The sequence below is a fragment of the Monodon monoceros genome, unplaced genomic scaffold (assembly GCF_005190385.1).
Source record: "Monodon monoceros isolate NGI ecotype Baffin Bay Population unplaced genomic scaffold, NGI_Narwhal_1 Super_Scaffold_21, whole genome shotgun sequence".
Taxonomy (NCBI): Eukaryota; Metazoa; Chordata; class Mammalia; order Artiodactyla; family Monodontidae; genus Monodon; species Monodon monoceros.
Window position 1 is genome coordinate 149,132,926 of NW_021703778.1, and position 26,098 is coordinate 149,159,023.

Genomic DNA, 26,098 nt, shown 5'->3' on the forward strand with positions numbered 1-26,098 from the left:
TGTTATTCTATATTTCGGCATCTTTAGGCAGACACCAACAGAAGCTGTATGTTAGGAAGATTAATAAGTGGTACAGGAAAGACTGGAGCAAGGAAAATGCAGTTATGAGTGGTGCAACTGTTTAAGGAACAGGGAGTCAGGGCCTGAAACAGTCATATGGCAGTGGGAATAAGCAGAAGTGACAGGCAGAATCAACAGATTTTGACTTAGACATGGGGAAATGTGGCTACGATTTCAGGCCTACATAACCTGAAGACAGTTATATATTTAGCTGAGAAGATGAAAAGAGGATACAATGAGAAAAAGCAGCATAATTTCTGTGCTGTTCCTGTTAAAGATACGTAGGCTGAATCTTAATCACGAGGAAACACTAGATGAACCCAAATTGAGGGATATTCTGTATAATAACTGGCCTGTAATTGTTAAAAGTGTCAACGTCACAGAAGTCAAAGAAAGACCGAGGAACTGTGACTGAAGAAGAGTAAAGAGACGTGACAACTAAGTACAAAAGGTGACTCTAAACCACATCCACAGCCTCAGGATGCTGGTCTGAGGAACAGACAGTAATAATGTATCATTATCAGTTACTGAAATAATTAATAACATGTTCATATTAGTTAATTAAATAACATATTAGTGTAAATTTCTTGCTGTGGTTGGTTGTATTATAGTTCTGTAGGAAGTACACACTAAAGCATTTGGGATGATGGGGCTTCAGATCAGCAACTAACTCTCAACTGGTTCAGGAAAAAAGGTTTTTTTGGGCTGTACTTCCAACTTTTATGTAAGCTTGTGAGTGTTTTACGGATAAGAAAAAGATTTAAAAACATTATGATGAGGGGCTTCCATGGTGGTCCAGTGGTAAAGAATCCACCTTCCAATGCAGGGGATGTGGGTTCAATCCCTGGTTGGGGAACTAAGATCCCACATGCCTCGCGGCAACTAAGCCCGCATGCCACAACTAGGGAGTGTGCACGGCACAAACTACAGAGCCCATGCGCTCTGGAGCCCACGTGCCACAACTAGAGAGAAGCCCTCATGCCGCAACGAAGAGCCCACGAGCCACAATGAAAGATCCCGCATGCCACAGCTAAGACCCGACACAGCCAAAAATATAAATAAATAAGTAAATAAAATAAATATTTAAAAAAATTATGATGAGAAACATCAACTCTGCCATATGACTACAGGTCTACATCACAGAATTTAGGGACAAACATTTGAAATTATTGTGACTTTTTTTTCATAATTTTTAGTTCTCTTCCCCAGAGCCAGTTCCTTAAAGCCAACAGGGAAAAGCAAGAACACCAAGGAAGATTAGAATGCTCCTGTTTTTCCCTACAATTGTCCATTTGTTTCCAGAAGTTGCAGGAAGTTTCAAAAAATGAAATAATATATACATTAAAAATAAAAGACAGGAAAGATGATCGTTGTACAGCAACAAGAGACGTGCACTACACATCCACAAGGGTCCATATTGGGCCAAGAAAGAAGAAAATAAAATACTTTTGTAGATGTAATATATGAGCTCCTTAAGTTCCTAAATCAGTCTCAAAAATGAAATTGTGCCTCAAATTTATGATCATATATAAAATGCTAACAGCTCCAATAACAGAGTAGCTTAGAGAAGATATAAAAATTCATGATCTTAAAACACACACACACATACCTTTCAAACACTGTATGTTCAGAAAAGTGAATCTGAGTCTCAAAGGGGTAAGGGTGTGGTAATGAGATTAGAACCCATAGATGGTAGTGCAGCTGGCCCAGGGAAAAAAGCAAACCAAAAAATACTGTGCTGCTCAAGCTCAAGGCGGACTAGAAGGACGTGTGCTCACTCCCTCTTGCGAGGGACGTGTGCTCAAGGCGGACTAGAAGGACGTGCGCTCACTCCCTCTTGCGAAAGCACAGGAATCACAACTAACTGCTGAACAATCGCTGACAGGAAGACACTGGAACTCACCAAAAAAGACACCCCACATCCAAAGACAAAGGAGAAGCCACAATGAGGCGGAAGGAGGGACGCAATCACAATAAAATCAAATCCTATAACTGCTGGGTTGGTGACTCACAAACTGGAGAACACTTATACCACATAAGTCCACCCACTGGAGTGAAGGTTCTGATCCCCACGTCAGGCTTCCCAACCTGGGGTCTGACAACGGGAGGAGGAATTCCTAGAGAATCAGATTTTGAAGGCTAGCGGGATCTGACTGCAGCACGTCAACAGGACTGGGGGAAACAGAGACTCCACTCTTGGAGGGCACACACAAAGTAGTGTGCGCATCGGGACCCAGGGGAAGGAGCAGTGACCCCATAGGTAGGTCTGGAGACTGAATCAGACCTACCTACTAGTGTTGGAAGGTCTCCTGCAGAGGTGGGGGGTGGCTGTGGCTCACCACGGGGACAAGGACACTGGCAGCAGAAGTTCTGGGAAGTACTAATTGGTGTGAGCCCTCCCAGAGTCTGCCATCAGCCCCACCAAAGAGCCGGGTAGGCTCCAGTGCTGGGTCACCTCAGGCCAAACAACCAACAGGGAGGGAACCCAGCGCCACCCTTCAACAGACAAGCGGATTAAAGTTTTACTGAGCTCTGCCCTCCCCAGAGCAACACCCAGCTCTACCCGCCACCAGTCCCTCCCATCAGGAAGCTTGCACAAGCCTCTTGGATAGCCTCATCCACCAGAGGGCAGACAATAGAAGCAAGCAGAACTACAATTCTGCAGCCCAAAGAACCAAAACTACATTCGTAGAAAGACAGACAAAATGAAAAGGCAGAGGACTATGTACCAGATGAAGGAACAAGATAAAACCCCAGAAAAACACTTAAATGAAGTGGAGATAGGCAACATTCCAGAAAAAGAATTCAGAATAATGATAGTGAAGATGATACAGGACCTTGGAAAAAGAATGGAGGCAAAGATCAAGAAGATGCAAGATATATTTAACAAAGACCTAGAAGAATTAAAGAACAAATACCTAGAAGAATAAAAGAACAAACAAACAGAGATAAACAATACAATAACTGAAATGAAAATTACACTAGAAGGAATCAATAGCAGAATAACTGAGGCAGAAGAACAGATAAGTGACCTGGAAGACAGAATGGTGGAATTCACTGCCCCGGAACAGAATAAAGAAAAAAGAATGAGGGCTTCCCTGGTGGTGCAGTGGTTGAGAGTCTGCCTGCCAATGCAGGGGACATGGGCTCGTTCCCCGGTCTGGGAAGATCCCACATGCCGCGGAGCGGCTGGGCCCATGAGCCATGGCCGCTGAGCCTGTGCGTCCGGAGCCTGTGCTCCGCAACGGGAGAGGCCACAACAGTGAGAGGCCCGCGTACCGCAAAAAAAAAAAAAAAGAAAAAGAAAAAAGAAAAAAGAATGAAGACAGCCTAAGAGACCTCTGGGACAACATTAAAGGCAACAACATTTGCATTTATAGGGGTTTTAGGAGAAGGAGAGAGAGAGAAAGGACCTGAGAATATATCTGAAGAGATTAGAGTCAAAAACTTCCCTAACACGGGAAAGGAAATAGCCACCCAAGTCCAGGAAGCACAGAGAGTCCCAGGCAGGATAAACCCAAGGAGAAACACACCGAGACACACAGTAATCAACTTGACAAAAATTAAAGACAAAGAAAAATTACTGAAAGCAACAAGGGTAAAATGACAAATAACATACAAGGGAGCTCCCATAAGGTTAACAGCTGATTTCTCAGCAGAAACTCTACAAGCCAGAAGGGAGTGACATGAAATATTTAAAGTGATGAAAGGGAAGAACCTACAACCAAGATTACATTACCCGGCAAGCATCTCATTCAGATTCAACAGAGAAATCAAAAGCTTTACAGACAAGCAAAAGCTTAAAGAATTCAGCACCACCAAACCAGCTCTGCAACAAATGCTAAATGAATTTCTCTAAGTGGAAAACACAAGAGAAGAAGACCTACAAACACAAACACATAACAATTAAGAAAATGGTAATAGGAACATACATGTCGATAATTACCTTAAATGTGAATGGATTAAATGCTCCAACCAAAAGACACAGGCTTGCTGAGTGGATATAAAAACAAGACCCAAATGTATGCTGTCTACAAGAGACCCACTTCAGACCTAGGGACACATACAGACTGAAAGTGAGGGGATGCAAATGGAAATCAAAAGAAGCTGGAGTAGCAATACTTGTATCAGATAAAATAGACTTTAAAAAAAAGACTGTTACAAGAGACAAGGAAGGACACTATATAATGATCAAGGGATCAATCCAAGAAGAAGATTTTACAATTATAAATATGTATGAGCAAACACAGAAGCACCTCAATACATAAGGCAAATGCTAACAGCTATAAAAGAGGAAATCAATGAAAACACAATAATAGTGGGGGACTTTAACACCTCACTTACTCTAGTGGATAGATCATCCAGACAGAAAATTAATAAGGAAACACAAACTTTAAACAACACAATAGGCCAGATAGATTTAATTGATATTTATAGGACATTCCATCCAAAAATAGCAGATTACGCTTTCTTCTCAAGTGCGCACGGAACATTCTCCAGGATAGATCACATCTTGAGTCACAAATCAAGCCTCGGTAAATTTAAGAAAATTGAAATCATATCAAACATCTTTTCTGACAATGCTATGAGATTAGAAATTAATTACAGGGAAAAAAATGTAAAAAACACAAACACATGGAGGCTAAACAATACATTATTAAATAACCAAGAGATCACTGAAGAAATCAAAGAGGAAATCAAAAAATACCTAGAGAGAAATGGCAACAAAAACACGACGATCCAAAACCTATGGGATGCAGCAAAAGCAATTCTAAGAAGGAAGTTTATAGCTATACAATCCTACCTCAAGAAACAAGAAAAATCTCAGATAAACAATCTAACCTTACACCTAGAAGAAACAGAGAAAGAAGAACAAACAAAACCCAAAGTTAGTAGAGGGAAAGAAATCATAAAGATCAGAGCAGAAATAAATGAAATAGAAACAAAGAAAACAGTAGCAAACATCAATAAAACGAAAAGCTGGTTCTTTGAGAAGATAAACAAAACTGATAAACCTTTAGCCAGACTCACCAAGAAAAAGAGGGAGAGGACTCAAATCAATAAAATTGGAAATTAAAAAGGAGAAATTACAATGGACACTGCAGAAACAGAAAGCATCATTAAGAGACCACTACAAGCAACTCTATGCCAATAAAATGGACAACCTGGAAGAAATGGACAAATCCTTAGAAAGATACGTATAACCTTCCAAGACTGAACCAGGAAGAAACAGAAAATATGAACAGACCAATCACAAGTAATGAAATTGAAACTGTGATTAAAAATCTTCCAACAAACAAAAGTCCAGGACCACATGGCTTTACAGGTGAATTCTATCAAACATTTAGAGAAGAGCTAACACCCATCCTTCTCAAACTGTTCCAAAAAACTGCAGAGGAAGGGACACTCCCAAACTCATTCTATGAGGCCACCAACACCCTGATACCAAAACCAGACAGAGATACTACAGAAAAAGAAAATTACAGGCCAATATCACTGATGAACATAGATGCAAAAGTCCTCAACAAAACAGTAGCAAACAGAATCCAACAGCATATTAAAAGGATCGTACACCATGATCAATTGGGGTTTATCTCAGGAATGCAAGGATTCTTCAATATACACAAATCAATCAATATGATACACCATATAAACAAACTGAAGGAGAAAAACCATATGATCATCTCAATAGATGCAGAAAAAATTTTTGACAAAATTCAACACCCATTTATGATAAAAACTCTCCAGAAAGTGGGCAGAGGGAACCTACCTCAACATAATAAAGGCCACATACGACAAACCCACAGTAAACATCATTCTCAATGGTGAAAAACTGAAAGCATTTCCTCTAAGATCAGGAACAAGACAAGAATGCCCACTCTTGACACTATTATTCAACAGTTTTGCAAGTCCTAGCCATGGCAATCAGAGAAGAAAAAGAAATAAAAGGAATACAAATTGGAAAAGAAGTAAAACTGTCACTGTTTGCAGATGACATGATATTATACACAGAGAATCCTAAAGATGCCACCAGTAAACTACTAGAGCTAATCAATGAATTTGGTAAAGTTGCAGGATACAAAATTAATGCACAGAAATCTCTCGCATTCCTATACACTAACAACAAGAGATCAGAAAGAGAAATTAAGGAAACAACCCTATTCACCATTGCAACAAAAAGAATAATATGCCTAGGAATAAACCTACCTAAGGAGGTAAAAGACCTATACTCAGAAAACTATAAGACACTGATGAAGGAAATCAAAGATGACACAAACACATGTAGAGATATACCATGTTCTTGGATTGGAAGAATCAATATTGTGAAAATGACTATACTACCCAAAGCAATCTACAGATGCAATGCAATCCCTATCAAATTACCAATGGCATTTTTTACAGAACTAGAACAAAAAATCTTAAAATCTGTATGGACACAAAAGACCCCGAATAGCCAAAGCAGTCTTGAGGGAAAAAAACGGAGCTGGAGGAATCAGACTCCCTGACTTCAGACTATACTACAAAGCTACAAAATCAAGACAATATGGTATTGGCACAAAAACAGAAACATAGATCAATGGAACAAGATAGAAAGCCCACAGATAAACCCACACACCTGTGGTCAACTAATCTGTGACAAAGGAGGCAAGGATATACAGAGAAAAAACAGTCTCTGCAATAAGTGGTGCTGGGAAAACTGGACAGCTACATGTAAAAAGAATGAAATTAGAACACTTCCTAACACCATACACAAAAATAAATTCAAAATGGATTAGAGACCTAAATGTAAGACCAGACACTATAAAACTCTTAGAGGAAAACATAGGAAGAACACTCTTTGACATAAATCACAGCAAGATCTTTTTTGACCCATCTCCTAGACTAATGGAAATAAAAACAAAAATAAACAAATGGGATCTAATGAAACGTAAAAGTTTTTGCACAGCAAAGGAAACTATAAACAAAACGAAAAGACAACCTTCAGAATGGGAGAAAACATTTGCAAACGAATCAACGGACAAAGGATTAATCTCCAAAATATGTAAACCGCTCATGCAGCTCAATATTAAGAAAAAACAAACAACCCAATCAAAAAATGGGCAGAAGACCTAAATACACATGTCTCCAAAGAAGACATACAGATGGACACGAGGCACATGAAAAGCCGCTCAACATCGATAATTATAAGAGAAATGCAAATCAAAGCTACAATGAGGTATCACCTCACACTGGTTAGAAAGGGCATCATCAGAAAATCTTCAAACAACAAATGCTGGAGAGGGTGTGGAGAAAAGAAAAACCCTCTTGCACTGTTGGTGGGAATGTAAATTGATACAGCCACTATGGAGAACAGTATGGAGGTTCCTTAAAAAACGAAAAATAGAATTACCATATGACCCAGCAATCCCACTGCTGGGCATATACCTAGAGAAAGCCATAATTCAAAAAGACACATGCACCCCACTGTTCATTGCAGCACTATTTACAATAGCCAGGTCATGGGTGCAACTTAAATGCCCATCGACAGATGAATGGATAAAGAAGATGCGGTACATATACACAATGGAATATTACTCAGCCATAAAAAGGAACAAAATTGGGTCATTTGTAGAGACATGGATGGACTTAGAGACTGTCATACAGAGTGAAGTAAGCTAGAAAGAGAAAAAACAAATATCGTATATTAACACATATATGTGGAATTTAGAAAAATGGTACAGATGAACTGGTTTGCAAGGCAGAAATGGAGACACAGATGTAGAGAACAAACGTATGGACACCAAGGGGGGAAGTGGGGGTGGGTGATGGGGTGGTGGGATGAATTGGGAGATTGGGATTGACATGTATACACTAATATGTATAAAAGAGATAACTAAAAAGAACCGGTTGTATAAAAATAAATAAATGCTGTGCTAATTGCAGCTTATTTAAAGCCTCTAGTCCTATAATTCTTTGAATTATTTGAAACTGAAACAGGAGGAAAAAATAAATAAATAAAGGAAATCAAGTTCCTGGTGACTCTTTGCTGTCTTTAGTCCCATCTGCAAGGGAATTCCATTGGCTCGGCATCCTGTTTGGTGAGAAAAGCTTCTGGAGTGGCCCCACAGGAAGGACTGTTTATGATGAAATAAGTTTACACAACAGAGAAATTTAAAACATGCAATATATAAAACTATTATGTCTTACAAGAAGGAGAAGATATTATGTCAAAAATGAGCTTTTTCAAATAATGCTTAATATTTGTATGCCTGGTAACAAAAGTCAGAGAATAATAGTAAGGACATGACAAGAAAACCAGCTTCTTACTTTTAATATTCCCTTAAACCAACATTAAATCTAGGACCAAACCCTAACATTACATGATCTTTTCCCCTCTCATTCCTAAATAGAAATCATATGTGAGATATTTACCACAAAGTAAAGAAAGAGTTCTTCCATTTGCAATATCAGTATTATCATATAGCAGTCTCTTCTGTTCATATATGGGTTACACTTTGCTTCCCCCATTCCCAACTCACAGTGCTACTGAAATTCACTGAAAGGAAAACCACTGGTATAGGTCTTAGGCAAATCTGACTCTTTCTAGACAAATTTCTTCAAAATATAATCATGGGTATATTATATTCTGTACTTTTCATGAAAGCTGAAAGGGCAGTAAAATTCTTAACCTATCTGAAACAGGCCACAAGCCTGCCAATATTAAAAAGCCCACAGAAACTATTCAAGAATTTGAGTTTGATACTAGACAAGGCAAGAGAACCAGTGTGTCTGTGTTTTCATATCAACCTAACACCCCTGCAGGACAAGAGTCTCCCCGCTGTCCTCACCTCACTCACTCATCCTCAGGCACTCTACCTATACTATTATGCTCCTGCCACAGTGGCCTTCATACTATTGCTGAACATGGAGTCACCTACTCGGGGCCTTCTAGCCCTGGATTTTCAGGGTTAAATTCCCACCTCGCTCAAGTGCTCCATAAAATCTTACCTTCTCAATGACCACCCTATTTAGAATTACAAACTGTGTCTCCAGAACTCCTCAACACCTACCTTTCCTGCTTTTTCCCAGAGTACTTACCACTTTCTGGCAACTGTATGATTTATTTCCCTTATTAGAAACCCCGCAAGGCAGGAATTTGGGGGTATTTTATTCTTTGATGAATCAGCACCTACTACACACAGCAGGCACTCAAATATTTGGTGAATGATTAATAAAACTTCAATTTTTCTATGGTACAGTAATCTCTGGGATTAATACAACAGCCCACTACTCTCTACAGCCCCAGTAACCCCCAAGTATACACCTCATTCAAATGATCTGCTTGGATGCCCACTGCCTATGGATTCTGATTCACAGAGTCTAACATGTAGTGAGATACTCAATGTTTGTGGAATTAATGAAATTCAATGTTCTGAACATATGAAATTAAGTTTCTCTTAAGGTAGGTGACTTCTATTATAAAATCACACTCAGATAATTAATTGCAGATACCTCTTTTTTAAAGGTCACCTTAAGGCATAGTCAAAAGGCTACTGTCTGGTTCCAGCTTTTTTCTTCAAGGACAATGAAAAGATGCATTAAATGATGTCATAGGGCTTCCCTGGTGGCGCAGTGGTTGAGAGTCTGCCTGCCAATGCAGGGGACACGGGTTCGTGCCCCGGTCCTGGAAGATCCCACATGCCACACAGCGGTTGGGCCCATGAGCCGTGGCCACTGATCCTGTGCGTCCGGAGCCTGTGCTCCGCAACGGGAGAGGCCGCAACAGTGAGAGGCCCGCGTAGCGCAAAAAAAAAAAAAAAAATGATGTCATAAAAATAAGCATTGCCTTAACCCACTCAAATCTAAAAGAAATCAGGCCAAATTTAAATAGGATCAGGTAGCAGGCTTTATGAGAAATGGTTAGATTTTTATTATCCTCTATTCTGGGAGAGAAACAACATAACCAGCAGAAGTCTGTCACACTAATTAAAAGTTTTAGGGACTAATTTTAAAATATATTATCTAAAGGCTGGTAGTGGCAAGTTTTAAAAATGGCCACAAATTCTTTGACCTGCCTCCCATTTGCGGTGGAGTCTGATTCCCCATGCCCTGCAATCTGGGCTGGCCTTGGTGACTTGCTTGTTAACAACAGATCACAGAAGGTCATGGGGTTTCAGCAGGTTCTTTGGGAATGCTTGCTCTCTGCAGGGTCCTATCTGGATACCTGGTCTCCATGCTGTGAGGAGCCCACACCACATGGAAAGGACACGTGAAGGTGCTCTGGTCAACAGCCTCAGCTGAGCGCAGCCTTCAAGTCACTCCAGCCCAAGTGACGTGTAAGTGAAGAAGCCTCCAGATGACCCCAGCCCCCAGCCATCAGAGTCTTCCCCAGCCGCCTGGGTCTTCCAAGTTCAAGCCCCAGACACTGTGGAGCAAAGACAAGCTATCCCTGCTGTGCCCTGACCGAATTCCTGACCCGCAGAATCTGTGAGCATAATAAGATGGCTGTTGTTTCACACCACTAAGCTTAGGGGGTGGTTAGAGAGGCAATAGATAAACTGGAAAATGAGTGCTAACCCAAAGTCTATATCTAATTACCATATTTCATTTTCTGTCTACCAGTAGAGCCTAGATTTCATTATTTAGCACAGATAAGTCATTTATCCAGAGGTCACGCATCACATGGATCCATGCTCTAGGATAGGGCAAAGAAATTATCTAAGGTAACTTTGAGAGCTGTTACCATTCGTTTTTCAGTCACCTAAATCTGTGTGCTGAATCAACAAGGCTGATGCACCTATGGCAAATAACTAGCTAAGTGCTAGCTATGTACATATATATATATATATATATATATATATATATATATATATATATAAAAGCATAGATACACATACATTTACATATATGAGCATATATGTACGCTCAGGTCAAAGCATACTATTTCTAGTAATACCTTATATGAGAGAGAGAAGATAACGCTGTAGCTTTGCTAGCAGGGAGCTTCTCACAAGGCTCCATGTGGTGTTCACGACATTAATGAATTATATTCTTCCCCAAGGAATCAATTTATGAAACTAAAAATGATCAACACTTCCAAGAGATAACAAGGATGCATGTACCACAGATCAGAAAAAATATTAAGGGAAAATTCTGATTTAAGAAAACAGGCTTAAATCAATGAAAATGAGACATACTACTTTTTTCTTGTTTTTCAATGCAAACCAGATCAATCTGACCACAAAATATTATACAGCTGAAGAGTAGAGAGCTCAAGGCTGATAACATGAAATATTTCACTAGAGCAAAAGTGATTTTAGAAGCATTAAAAAAGCAAAAAGCAAATGTATGTCTCACACTCACAATGGAGATTCTTCTCAAAGGGAAAAAACAAAACAAAAAAACCCAATTGCTCCCCTTTATTATAACTTTTCTGTAGTCAACACTGCCCTCTAGTGATATAAAAGTCAAATATCAGAAAGCGAACATCACTGTTGGTTCACTTGAGTATGTTTTAGTCAGAGAATCTAGTTTGGACTACAAATCCCAGCAAAGACAGAATAAATAGATTCAGGATGACCTTTATTATATACTGTATGTTAAATTAGAAACTCTTTTAAAAGGCATTAAATCAAGGACACTAATTCACGGAAACAGCAGCTTTTAAATACTATGGGAACAAAACATCGCTACACAGTGAATTACATCTTCACATAAAATTATGCAATTCAAGAAAGACCCTGAAGGGCTTCTCTGGTGGCGCAGTGGTTGGGAGTCCGCCTGCCGATGCAGGGGACACAGGTTTGTGCCCCGGTCTGGGAGGATCCCACATGCCGCGGAGCGGCTGGGCCCGTGAGCCATGGCCGCTGGGCCTGCGCGTCCGGAGCCTGTGCTCCACAGCGGGAGAGGCCACAGCAGTGAGGGGCCTGCGTACTGCCAAAAAAAAGAAAGACCCTGAAGACTTATCACCTAAGATATGAGAATACGTAGGATAGTGAGATTAAAGCCTCACCATCTGTAGACAAGAAAATTCAACAGGAAATGAGCCAGGCTAGTTCTCATGGTGTGTGTAAACACACTGAAAAGTGTCCCTAGAAACCAAGACCTCACATACCTGCCAGCACTGCCCATTAGTGTACCTGACTCCTCCTTTTAGGAAAAAAGCTCAAGAAAAAGAGTACTTTTGATTGCTAAGTATTTACTGAGCCCAGGAAATTTTCCAAGAAAAGAAAGACTTACCAAGGGTGGTGCCATCCTGCCCCATGATGCACTTCATAGAAGTGATGATCTGCTCCACAACAGGTGGTGACAGTGATGTGGCGTACACTGCGCTATGAGAATGTGTCCGCAGATAGTCGATCAGCTCCTGGGGAGTTCACAGAAGCAAGTCATTAGAGGCAGTGCGTGAATTCACCAGCAGTGTCACTGCCTTCCTCCAAGGTGACAGAAGCCTCCTCCCTTCAATAGCACTGGAAGAGGCACATCTATCTGAGACACGAGATCAACCAATACGGTCAAAGCACACTGTCAGCAACAACTGGGTCAGACACATGGCAACATCCTTAGGCTTTGTTTTGTTTTGTTTTTTTGGCTGTGCTGCGCAGCTTGTGGGATCTTAGTTCCCAGACCAGGGATTGATCCTGCGCCATCAGCAGTGAAAGAGAGGAGTCCTGACCACTGGGCCACCAGGGAATTCTCTGTTTCGTTTTTTAAACATGCCACAACATGAAAGGAAGAAGAACTAGCTTTAAAGAAGACCTCTAAACTTAGAGAACATATCATTTAATGTTATAAACAGCTCTGCAATGCTAAATTCAACAAGAAAGCGTTTGAATTGCTGTTTAGATACAACTTACTTCTAAGTATTACAGAAAATATCATTTGCATCTCATCCCATGCCTGCAAAGCTCATCCTTACATTCCCGAATAAGAGACAGGTCTCTAATATCCATTTTAAAAACACTAAATGTCCTCTCCAGATAAACAGAGATTTATAAAATGATATAAATGTGGCAAAAGTTAAACAGAAATTCATTGGGTCTTTCATAAGGACACTAAAGCCATCTCACTGAATAAAAAAAAAAAAAAACTTGTCTGTCAGTCACAAAAATTTCAGAACAATCAGTTGTATATCTCTATTCTCTGATACCTTTTAACTTCACTAAGTCTTTATATAAAATGTGCACACAAAGAAGCTTATGTTCCAGAACCAAAACAGGAGACAGAAAATGCCGCCAGAAAACAGTGTAGATACTAAAAATTGTACAAAACCAAAAAAACCATAAATACACTGTACCTCAATGATCTCCCAGAGTATTATTTTTCTATCCTTCTGTTTAGCAACAAATCTTACCAAAAACCAATCAATTCTCCAAAGTGAGCCTGGTCCTTTTAAAAATTGAAGTAAATATCTATTGAACTTGACTAAAACCACTGATAATGGGGTTTCTCTAAAAGACAATGAATTATTAAGAGAAAGTCCATGCTTTAAGACTCCCAGCGTCAAATTTTAAAGAGGAATTTTAAAGAGGAATTTAAGGACATTTATTTAAGGACATTTAAGCACCTACCATGTACTATGTACAAATACTTGACATACACTGTTTTTTTCCCTAATACTGGAGAGTTTTTTAAAATAACAGTTTTATTGATATACAATTCACATACCATAGTATTCACTTTTTCAAACTGTATAATCTAGTGGCTTTCAGTATATTCACAGAGCTGTGCAACTTTCATTACTATCTAATTTTAGAACATTTTCATTACCTCAAAAAGAAGCCTCATACCCATTAGCAGTCACTTTCCACTTCCCCCATCTCCTGAGGCCCTGGCAACCACTAACCTATTTCTGTCTCTATGACTTGCCTATTCTGGATATATCATATAAAAAAAAATACTTTAGCCTCTTGTGACTGACTTCTTTAATTTAACATAAGGCTTTCAAGGTTATTTCTACGTTATAGCATGGACATATATTATTTTTTAAACCTTAACTACAATCTTATAAGCCAGGCACATTTATCTCTGTTTTCCTGATAAGGAAATCGGAAGGTTAAATACTTTGCCCAAGGTCTCATGACGTTTGGGAAATACTCAAACCTAGGGCTCTGTCTCCATGGTTGAACCATTTCCACCATGCTACACTGATTCTCAAATACCCCAGAGTTCATTATGTAATTTTTGAATTGGAAAATACAATGCCTTGTTAGTACACCAGAGCTAGCAGAGTAATCTTTTTTCTTCCTGTCTTGATGCTCACCCAAGATGCATCTGAATCCAAGGGCAGGGGAAGAAACTGGTCTTCTATCCCCCACCAGTTCCCATGACATCCCCACTATGTTTGAAATAGTGAGCACAGCTCAAACCCAATAGAAGACTATGGCAAACAGGCAGCACCACTGTGTGTTCTTTCATACAAGAGGGTATTCTGTACTCAGACCAGGATGTAGTTTAGAACGAATAAGAAAACAACAAACAATGAACAGAACCAGCTTATCAGAGTCACTCACCAGGCAGCTGAAGTGTGAAGTGGGCTGGCATTATACGCCTAAATCACAAACAAATTTAGGATCTCCACATCCAAGTTTGGGACTCTATCTGCTAAATGTGAGTAACCAAATTGAAATCTAGTAGCCAGTACCTTTATGAACCTTAACTGCTCGATTCTCAGGGCCCATTTACCTTCTTGCCTCCGATGTATCCTCCAGAAGCACCAAAGCTCTTTGTGAATGTTCCCATCATAATGTCCACATCCTCAGGATCCAGGCCAAAGTAATCCACCACACCTCGTCCTGTAGGGCCCAGAGCCCCAATGCTGTGAGCTTCATCTAGATACAAGTATGCCTTGTATTTCTTCTTAAGGGCAATCACTTCAGGAAGGCGAACAATAGATCCCTCCATGCTGGCAAAACAGGGTAAAAAATACACACACTGAGACTTCTTAACTCTCAAAAATTAGGAGTTGGACACTTTATTATTATTAATTTTTTAAGTTTACTGCCTTTTTAAATGGTCTGACAACCCTGCCTGTGGTGTTTTTTTTTAGCAGTTTTAACAATTCTTTATTTCCTTGGGTTCATACTAACTCAGGTGAACTTCCAGACAACTTTAGAATAAAAAAATTTTCCCCAGATATATTACACTTGTGGTCCATAATCTTCTCATTCAGTCTCAACAATACCATTGGAACCAAGTTGCAATCTATATTATTAGCCTTCTACATAAAACATGTAACAGTTCTTAACTTACTTTTCCAGTATATTTTATAAGGCAGTTCTGTTATTAACTCACTACTCTCTTCCAGCACTTATTAAATCTTTGTTCATTAATAGACTGCAATGGTTTTTTATCCCCCAAAGGAAAAAGAAAGGATTAATATTTATTGAACATCAACAAGGTGCCGAGTTCATTACACTAGTTTTCCATATTCAGAGTTACAACAAGATTTGGGAACAAGAAAAAATAAGATTACCCTCCAAAGGCTAAACTACAAAGCAGCACATGGTGAAGGAAATTAGCCAGCCTTAAAAGAAGCATACCTGTGGTTTTAAACTGGCAAAGAAAGACAATGCCATGGATAGGCAGATATCTAAAGGAAAGGAGACTGGATCTTTTAAAACAAACACCAGAATACAAGTGATCTTAATTCACCACAGAGGGACAGAGGTCACAGTAGATTCTTCTAAAGTTTGTAATTATAGGCAACATTAGACTTTGCATCACATTGCACGTGTAATTAAAATTACATGAAAAGAATAAAAAACATTAGGAGATGAGAGAATAAATGCAAGGGCTGCAAATAGGTAAGCAAAATAAAATATTTCTTAAAATTAAATGGCGTGTAATTTGTTCTGACATATTAGAAAACATATTCCAATTCTTGCCCCTATGTATAAACCCCCTCTACAAACAGTGGAAAAATAAAGGAGCCAAATGGAAAGGAGATCTGGAGATCATACAGCATGATGGAAAGAATAAAGAAGAGCCAGGTATTTTAACAAGTTAGAAACCCTGTCTCCTTAGTTCCAGAGGAGTCTAGATTAGTGTCCCCTTCAGCTTAAAACTTCTATGACTCCATGGCGCAAATCAGACATAAGAATAATAAAGCAGGATTACCTATATATTCCCTCCACAAGGATTAGAATTTTCTTCCAGGGCCTTCGTGTCCGAGGTTGACCATAAACAATGGCATCTTTCAACAACTTCTCTAGGCTTTGCATATCTATGGCACACAAAAAATAATTTCAGCACAAAGTATCTTCCTCTTTGCTAACTTTATTCCTAAAGTGCAAATATACATTTCTTATTCAGGAAGTGTGTCTCAGATAGCAAAGGACATTAACATAATTAGAACTGGGCAGAAAAAGGATAGGACCAAATGGGTAAGCTACTGCTGGCTTGAATTAAAATCTCATCTAGAATGTAACAAGTGTTCAAAACCACAGAAACTCGACTAAATGAGTGTGGCACAAGTGATTCAGTTGGTTAGCATGCTTATGAAATGACCAGTGTTTCATGTGAAATACCCTGCCATTCAGTTAGCTTTTTTTGTATTTATACAATCAACTGTATCTTTAATCATTCAGAAGTAAATGCATGAAGAAGGCGGAGCAAGAAAGTGTGAATGAAGTACTACAAATACATGCACCTCCTAAGAAGCAAAATATGGGAGAAAAACTTCAAAGTGTACACCCCATTTCCTTTCACCTAGGATATATTCAATAAAAGCCTGCTAAGTAGCTTTATCTTGGTAGTGGGTTGAATGTACACCAGTCTGGGCAAGCATGAATCTATGTGTTAGCAAGCTTGGCCATCAGTTGAGACTGTTCCATGTCTGACTTGACCAGCTGCCTGTCCACGACCAAGTTCTTCTGGCTCTGTTGGTCATTAAGGTGGTTAACAGGCCCAGGAAACACTTGGCTAGTACTACCACTAATGAGGAGCATAATTTTCCTGTTAAAGACAAATGCTTTGAAGACCACTGCTACCACCACTACAGACTGCATACTTAAAATATCTGCCCTGAAACAATGCCCCTACGAACCCCCCGCCCAAAAATCTATGCAACATTAAGTCTAGGGTGTGTTTACCAGGGGTGGGAGGCATCCCATAAATCTGATCTTATATTCTTTACTGTTCATCACTGAAGGAAAGGGTTACAAACTTACATGAATTTGCTCTCTTCATAAAAGAAGAGAGCAAATTGGCAGAAAAGAGAAATAAGATAATAAGAACACATACTACAAACACAAAATGGCCAAAAGCTGTGACTGTGTTTACACCTTTGGTTATTCATAACAAAACAATCTATCTGCTATCTAACCTAGAGATAGGAGATGCTCCCACAAAGTAAAAAGTCTCATCTGAAGCCACTAGTCTTGCTGCAGAGGGCGACATGTGGCAAACAGCAGGAGACAAGTAAAAATGGACTCATTGTTTCAGTTTCCTCTGTTTATATACAGAAGGGAAGGGAAAAATAAACACTGATTCAAAATTTTAGATGAAAGGAAATATCTATGGAATGCTCGACCATATTATCTACTCAGGAAAAAAAAATTCAATACCTCTCTCATAGTATACGCTCCAAATCCCATGTAAACTAAAGATTTAGATAAAAATGGGGAAGGCCATTACACAAAATCCAAACAAAAGTCTTAAGACAATAAATGTGACAACATAAACATTTTAATAAGTCTGCACAGCAACACACTAAAAATAAAGTTAAAAATAAAAAGTATTGCAACATAAAGGGCTCTTATAATCAGTAAAAAGAGAAACAGTTTGGGGCTTCCCTGGTAGCACAGTGGTTGAGAGTCCGCCTGCCGATGCGGGGGACATGGGTTCGTGCCCTGGTCCGGGAAGATCCCACGTGCCGCGGAGCGGCTGGGCCCGTGAGCCATGGCCGCTGAGCCTGTGCGTCCGGAGCCTGTGCTCCGCAACAGGAGAGGCCACAACAGTGAGAGGCCCACGTACCACAAAAAAAAAAAAAAAAAAGTTGCTCAACACTTAATAATCAAAGCAATAAAAATTAATATGTTATTGGACTTATTAGATTAGAAAAGATTTTAAGTGATGCATAATGGCCTATGTTGGCCTGTGAGTAGAAACAGTCACTGTTTTTGAGTTGAGTTGTTGTGTAAAAATTTGTACCATATTTGGAGGCAATCTGGAAAAGCACAGCAAATTTATACCATTTTAACCATGCATTCTAAAGACTGCTGGGAATTTATCCTAAGGTACTAACCAGACCAGTGAGCAAAAATGTGAATGTTAAGTAGTACTGTTTCTAGCAGAAAAATTCAGAAACAACCTGGATGTTCCAACTGAGGGACGGACTGAATGAGGGCACTGCCTGCCACCCTGGCATTACGGGAGGAGGACAGTCACACGTACTCCAAAGTTCCCGATGTGTTGCAAGAAAACAGCAAGTCACACAACCGTGTTTAATAAATCCCATTTACATAAAACAAAATACTGTATATATCTTTCTCACTGTAAAACATTTTAGACAAAACAAAGACAAAAGGAAGAAAGTTATTACCATCCATAAACCTCCATCCAGAGGCACAGACCTAACATTTGGGCGTATATTCTTTTAGCGTTTTGTCTATATATGTACACAGTCTGGTAAATGATGATACTGAACAGCTTGGTAATCTTTCCTCTCTACATGAGGGTTTTAACTTGGAAAGTTATGCATTTTTATTGTGATTATTTTAATAATGCACAAAGATATCTCCATTTAGAGAGAAAGGTCTGGCTTAGTCCCACTCTTCTCCGTGCTTATACAGCACCTGTTCATATCTGCATTTCAGTATTCATCTGTTGTATTCTAACTACTGGTTTGTCTATAGTCTCTTTAGCAACCAGTAAGAGATCCTTGAGATCAGGGAGCTTGCTTTATTCACCTTAATACCCCGAATGTTATGACAAGACATACCACAGGCATCTAGCAAATGCATACTAAACAAGTGACTTGTAAACAAGGAAGATGAAAAAGTTCAAAGTAAAAAAAAAGAACAATTTTTTTTTTCAATGTTTTTACTTTGTACCAAAAGGCTTCCTTCAGCCTTTATTTTTATTCCAATGAGAAAGATAATAACTTTTAAAAGACTGGACCAGAAAGACATTTTAAATGTTGCTACTTCAGTTTCACTTATATTTCCTATTAATGTAATTAATGTTACCACTGCCACTAACCCAAAGAATATTACACACTAAAGCCAGCAGTAAATTCCATAACAAACTCACTGTTGTGCTTGAAGACTCGAATGGTTGCTCCTGAGAGTCTGGCTCCTAGAACCAATGATGCATGGTTCAGTTCATCACTCAGAATCAGGCAACCCTGCAAAACCACAAGCACAGGAAGGTAAGAAGCTGGGGGGAAAGGTTTAGTTAGCCAAACCACAAAATGCTAAAATCATTAATAATTATATCTTATTAAGGAAAGCCTGCACAATGGCAAAGTTATCAATTTGCTCTGAAATCTTTGTTTATATTATTATATTAATATTATATATGATATTGATATTATATTTATTAGTTTATTATATTATAATAAAATATTATATAAATCATTATTACTGTTTACATGCTATAACTTTTTCCATCCTTTTACTTTTAACCTGTGTCTTCATTTTTTTTTTTTTTTTTTTTTTAATTTTGGCCATGCCGTGTAGCTTGCAGGATCTTAGTTTACCCAAATAGGGATTGAACCTGGGCTCACAGCAGTGAAAGCACTGAGTCCTAATCATTGGACCAGGGAATTCCTTGTGTCTTTAAATTTAAAGTAGGTCTCTGGTGGAAGCCTATTTAATTTTATCTAGTCTCACAATCTCTATCTTCTAATTGTAATATATAAACCATTCATATTTAATATGATATCGATATAGTTGTGTTTAAATCTCTTCTCTTGCTTTTTGTTTTCTATCTGTCCCACCTATTCCTTGAGGAACCATATATGTATGTTAACGTAGTCCAAGTACCTCATTTCAAAAAGGAAAATTTGAGGCTCAGAAAGGTTGTGACATGCTCATGGTCACACAGCTAAATCTGACCATATAACCAACCAAAAAAATCTCAGGTCTTCTGCTCATTAATACACTGATTTTTCAATATACCATGCCTAGATATCAATGTTAAAATGAGATGTGTAGGGCCAGCCCTTGAGGGCCCTTTCAAGTTGATAGTGCCAATCTGTTAAAATGTGATTTACAAGGTCTCTTATCTTTTATCTCTTCCACTGTCCCCTCACAAACTCTACCCACAGAAAATAAGATACATACATATATATTACTTTTAACTTATTATTTACCTATATTATTACTTTTAACCTATATTATTACCTATATTATACATATATGTATTATATATATATACACAGATAATTGGCCCATATATCTCTGAACAACATGCATTACCATAAGAACAAGTATTAGGGACCTATATATTTTCATATTTTTCTATTACAAAAAAACCACCTGATAAATAATTTCCAAACTAAACACCCTTTCTTCCATAATTTTAGTCTTTTATGAGAATTTATTTATGAGAATCCCTTTAAAACTGTATGAAACGAAGAAGGCAAGAGTCATCTAATGGAAGGAGAAAAGATCATGGGTTCCAGAGAAAAAGCTTCAACTGATAAAAGTCTCCATGGGATACACTTATACACAAATTATATAAAATTTTATGATAGAAATATCTTTGGGTAAACTATGTTTAAAGTTTACAAGAGCTTCTGGCTTGCCTGAATGCCTTAAAAAACAGAAGAAGATATATATACGAGGGAGTTTTCATAAATGACAGACTAAATCTTACTTTGCTAACAAGAGCAGGAATGTTCATTGAGTTTGTTGCAAATCCCATGCCATATGTCATAGCAGCTTCCACTCCCAAGAAACTTGCCACAAGCTTCTCTAGCTCTTCATGCTTGTCCAGGTTTCCTGTGTGAAGAAGTTAATGAAGTCAATACCACCAAACCCCAAATCTAAGAATTACTCATTACTTTATAAAAAGGAATCATAGTCTATGTGTTATAACCTTTTCAGACTAAGGTCTATGAAGGAGTCAGTATTACGGAGAGTAAAGGCTCATAAAGAATACAATAGTTGAATAAAATCCGATGCAGCACCTGTGGTGGCATTTCTATAAAAAGCGTTGCCAACAATTTCTCCCATTCCTGTTCACACATGCTGGTTCCAAGTCTATGCCTTAAGGGGACTGGCAGCATCTGCTTTTATACATTTGAAGTCAGCTGCCGTGTAAAATAGTCTAACTAGCCTGTTGTAAAGACAGATCATGTGGACAGGGAGGGGCTCTGGAGGATGAGGGACTATGGAAGGAAGGGGCAGGGCTCACCACTCAGCTGGGGCGCCAGACATGTTAGTGACACTATCTTGGATACTCTATCGTCAGTCATAATGCTCCACCCAACTCCACATGGAGCCGAGATAAAATGTCAAGTCCTTTCCAAATTACAGGATCACAAGCAAATAAGTACATGTTTCTGTTTTAAGCCACTAAGTTTTGGAATGATCTGTTATGTAGCAAAAGCCAAGTTAAAAAACACCTTCCCTCACTTTGTATTATGATTTTACATCAAATGCTCAAATTTTACATCAAGTGCTCAAATCCTTAAGGACCGAACAACACTGATTAATGATAATGGCTGCATGCAGAGAGAAAAGCAGCAGAGAAAGAAGACTGCTGAACTTGGATACTATGTGTCCTTAAAGCTTAAGCAAGTCATTTATCCTCTCCGGGCCTGTTTCTTATCTGTTAAATACCAATAATAATATTTGCTCTATCTACCCCATGACGTTGTAAAGATCAGAAGGGATAAGATGTTCGAGAAATTTATACAATATAAAGCGCCGTAAAGACATAAGGTGGGCTTCCCTGGTGGCGCAGTGGTTAAGAATCCGCCTGCCAGTGCAGGGGACAGGGGTTCAAGCCCTGGCCCGGGAACATCCCACATGCCACGGAGCAACTAAGCCCGTGCACCACAACTACTGAGCCTGCGCTCTAGACCCCGTGAGCCACAACTACTGAGCCCATGCACCACAACTACTGAAGCCCACGCACCTAGAGCCTGTGCTCCACCACGAGAAGCCACTGTAGCGAGAAGCCCACACACCGCAGCGAAGAGTAGCCCCCGCTCACCACAACTAGAGCAAGCTCGCGCACAGCAACGAAGACCCAATGCAGCCAAAAATAAATAAATAAAAATTAAAAAGTATCCTTTTAAAAAAGATGTAAGGTATGATTACTCTATGTCGTCACTGCACAATGCTCCCTTAACCACATCACTGGGGATAGACCCATGTGAAATAATAATGAATTGTTGTTTTAATCTACTAAGTTTTGGGGTGATTCACAGTAATAAACATCCAGAAAGTTGCCTTATAACTTTTATGGTTATCAGTTCTCTTGAACAAAATGGAAAAATTAGGAATCCTCCTTTGAACTTAAATAAATCTCTTTGTAGAAATCTGTTCACTTTCACATTTTATAGACTTGTAATAATAATAAAAGAGTTAATGTTTATTGAGGGTTTACCATGTTACAAGCACTTTACATGAATTAGCTTATTTAATTCTTGAAACACCTCTATAGTGTAGGAATTATTATTAGCCCCAATTTACCAGTATGGAAGCAGGTTAATGCTCATATGCCCATGAGCTCAGTACTGGTAAGTAGTACTCTCAATCACTATCATTTGCAAAAGCCAATAAAGTCAACATTAAAGTTATAAATGAAACAAATACTTAATGGAACTTTTCTAGAGATGTTCTGTAAGTATAACATAATGGAAAAGATAAATATATCTCAAAACACACTGAAAGCATTAAAATCATCCATCACTTCAGAAAAATAAAGCATTCTTTTTACCTGATCTAAACTACATGGGAAAGTATGTATTTGGATGCTCTATACAGTATTCTAGCTCTATCTCAGTATTATTCCCTCCTGAGTAAAAAAGTTAAGAATAAGAACATCAGCTGGCCAAACAGAGCCTACACTTACCAATTTCCTGCCGAGTGCTGCACACTCCAACTCCATATTCCTCCAGGACTTTGGCAGCTGCCTCTTGACATGGTCCAGTATTCCGTGCAAACCCAAGATAGTTGTAGGAACCCATGTTTATAACATCTTTAATTACATTCCCTGTGTACCTGTATTTCAATAGCATAAAAGTTCATGAAACTCAAAAGCAAATCAAATACATGTGATAATAAACTTATTGATAATACAAAAGGAAGCACCATCTATAGGAAGTAGAGAGAATACGGTCTAGATGAAAAGCAACTCAAACTCACTACCAATTAGGAAGACGGAAGTTAAAACAAAATACCAGTTTTTACTTATCAATAGGGATGTTTAAAAACTGACCATATCATGGGAATTCCCTGGCAGTCCAATGGTTAGAACTCGGCGCTTTCACTTCTGTGGCCCTGGTTCAATCCCTGGTCAGGGAACTAAGATCCTGCAAGCCATGAGGCAAAGCCAAAAAACATTTTTAAAATTTTTTTAAAATAAATAAATAAAAATAAAAACTGACTACATCCAGCGTTGGCCAGGACACTCTCATACGCTGTAGATAAGAATATCAGTCAGTACCTTTCTTTGGAGGGCAGTTTGACAGTACTTCTCTATTAAAAGATATACATATCTTTGACTCAGCAATTCCTACACACATATAAAAGGATATACGCTTAAGGATCCTTTAAGAGTCACTACACAATTTGTCTACTGTGTCCCTTTCCCAGGCACACAGACCAGTGACTTTCCACATGGTGGAAGCTCAGTCAGCCTGGGACCCCGAGTGAGGACAACATGGTTCAGAGGCTCCACCGATCTAAGAAGGACATGAAGTAGGGACAAGAAATAAACTGCTTCTGTCTCAACGCTGAGGTTTTGGGGGTTTTTAACACAGGATGACGTAGCCCAATCTACTCTACATTATATGTATCTATACTGTAGAACACTAAGCAGCCACTACAAATAGTGAGCCTGCTGTGAACGTACACAAGAAGGATGCTGTTACCGGTATGTTAGCAAGTAGAAAAAGCGAGATATAAAATAATTTCCATAGTATGATCCCATTTTTGTAAATCAAAAACTACCTGTGTGCAACCCCAGTAGTACAATATATATATATACACGCCATAGAAAACATATGGAGGAATAATATACAATAAACTGATAACAATGGTCACCTCTGGGAAGTGAGGATTTGTGGCGAAGTGGATTTGCAAAAGGATAGTGGTTAGCTGTCATAGGGAACCTTCAGTTTATTTGTATTACTTGTCTTTTTTTAAAAATAATGACCATACAACCATGTAATGCCTGTACAATATGAACAAAACAAAATCTTACGAATATAAAAAGTTTTCTAAACAATTCAATCCATTTAAGTAAAAATACTCCTTGAATCATTTGAGAAATCAAAATATCCATAAATAAATTCAGATAACTGATTCTGGTAAATGGCATAACAGAAAGGATGTTTTTTCTTTGCGTGAGTTTTTTTAATAAGTCAAATTTTGTTTTCAACTATAATCCAACACAGTGACAAATGTAGTAGCAAAATGCATTTAAAAAATCTCAGGACTTTCCTGGTGGCACAGTGGTTAAGAATCCGCCTGCCAATGCAGGGGACACGGGTTCAAGCCCTGGTCCGGGAAGATTCCACATGACGCGGAGCAACTAAGCCCGTGCACCACAACTACTGAGCCTGCACTCTAGAGCCCGTGAGCCACAACTACTGAGCCCTCGCGCCACAACTACTGAAGCCACCTAGAGCCCATGCTCCGCAACAAGAGAAGCCACCACAGTGAGAAGCCTGCGCACTGCAACAAAGAGGAGCCGCCGCTCACCGCAACCAGAGAAAGCCCGCGTGCAAAAACGAAGACCCAACGCAGCCAAAATTAAATAAATACATAAATTTATTTTTTAAAAAAAATCTCAGTAACAATGAACAATATGAAAGGAAACTAATCATGCTGTATTGTACTCTCAGCTTCCACTCCTATTTTGACAGAATATTCAAATTGCAATACAACATCTTCTGAAGTGAAGAAATTCTTTTTTTGTTGTCAAGAAACAATTTCCCAACCAAGACTCACTTGAACGACCAGTTGTAATCATGAGACTGTCTCTCCATGATGTCCACCCTGGCCCCAGGCACACTGCAGATGGGCCGATTCCAGTTGTCTCTAATCCTCATGTAGAGGTTCCTTGTATAGAAGTTTTCGAAATCCTGATACAATGACACAAAGTCCTGCCAAAAAATGGTGAAAATACTATAAATTAAACTGAGTTCCTTTGAAAAGTTTTACAACTTCCCTTTTCGTAATGCAAGAGCACTTTAAGACGTCAATTATACAGAATTAACTGATATGGAAAACACTGGAAAGGCATCAATTCCTTATGTTATTTTTAAACAACTCAATCAGGTAAAATTCACTTAGCTTTGACCATTGGGCTATAAGAAATGGTTGCAAGTAACTATCAGACAGCTCAAAAGTAGAGCCAAAGAATTTAACTTAGTAAAGCAGGCCTCATAAAAATAAACCTGGTTTGTACAATTCTGTCATTAAATGGTTTTCCTTCCTAAAAACCTTAAAAACATGTCTTCTGCCCCGCCCCCACCAGTAATATATTAGGGGAAATGCCATAAAAACCCCTATAATTTCAGTTTCAACCAAGAAAAATAATTCCAAAATTAAGATTTCATCCTCTGCATATTTTCAAGGATCAAAATGAAACAAATCCAAAGAAAAATTTAGAAAGACACCTACTTGAGGTTTCTTTCCTTGGATGGGCGTTTTTAAAAAGTCTCAAAATGGGACTTCCCTGGTGGCGCAGTGGTTAAGAATCCGCCTGCCAATGCAGGGGACACGGGTTCAATCCCTGGTCCGTGAAGATCCCACATACTGCGGAGCAACTAAGCCCGTGTGCCACAACTACTGAGCCTGCGCTCTAGAGCCCATGAACCACAACTACTGAAGCCCACACACCTAGAGCCCGTGCTCCGCAACAAGAGAAGCCA

The 26,098-nt window shown here is 38.9% G+C and overlaps 1 protein-coding gene across 1 annotated transcript in view; it reads right to left on the minus strand.

Annotated features, from left to right (window-relative positions):
- SPTLC2 (serine palmitoyltransferase long chain base subunit 2) overlaps nucleotides 1-26,098 on the minus strand; it is a 109,853-nt gene that overhangs the window by 48,312 nt on the left and 35,443 nt on the right. Inside the window, exons 3-9 of the mRNA XM_029237523.1 lie at nucleotides 25,173-25,327; nucleotides 23,071-23,219; nucleotides 20,863-20,987; nucleotides 19,294-19,387; nucleotides 16,159-16,264; nucleotides 14,725-14,944; nucleotides 12,280-12,406 (exon numbers count right to left, since the gene is read on the minus strand). Of these exons, the coding sequence (XP_029093356.1) occupies nucleotides 12,280-12,406; nucleotides 14,725-14,944; nucleotides 16,159-16,264; nucleotides 19,294-19,387; nucleotides 20,863-20,987; nucleotides 23,071-23,219; nucleotides 25,173-25,327 (976 nt within the window). The remainder of the gene's footprint in view (nucleotides 1-12,279; nucleotides 12,407-14,724; nucleotides 14,945-16,158; nucleotides 16,265-19,293; nucleotides 19,388-20,862; nucleotides 20,988-23,070; nucleotides 23,220-25,172; nucleotides 25,328-26,098) is intronic.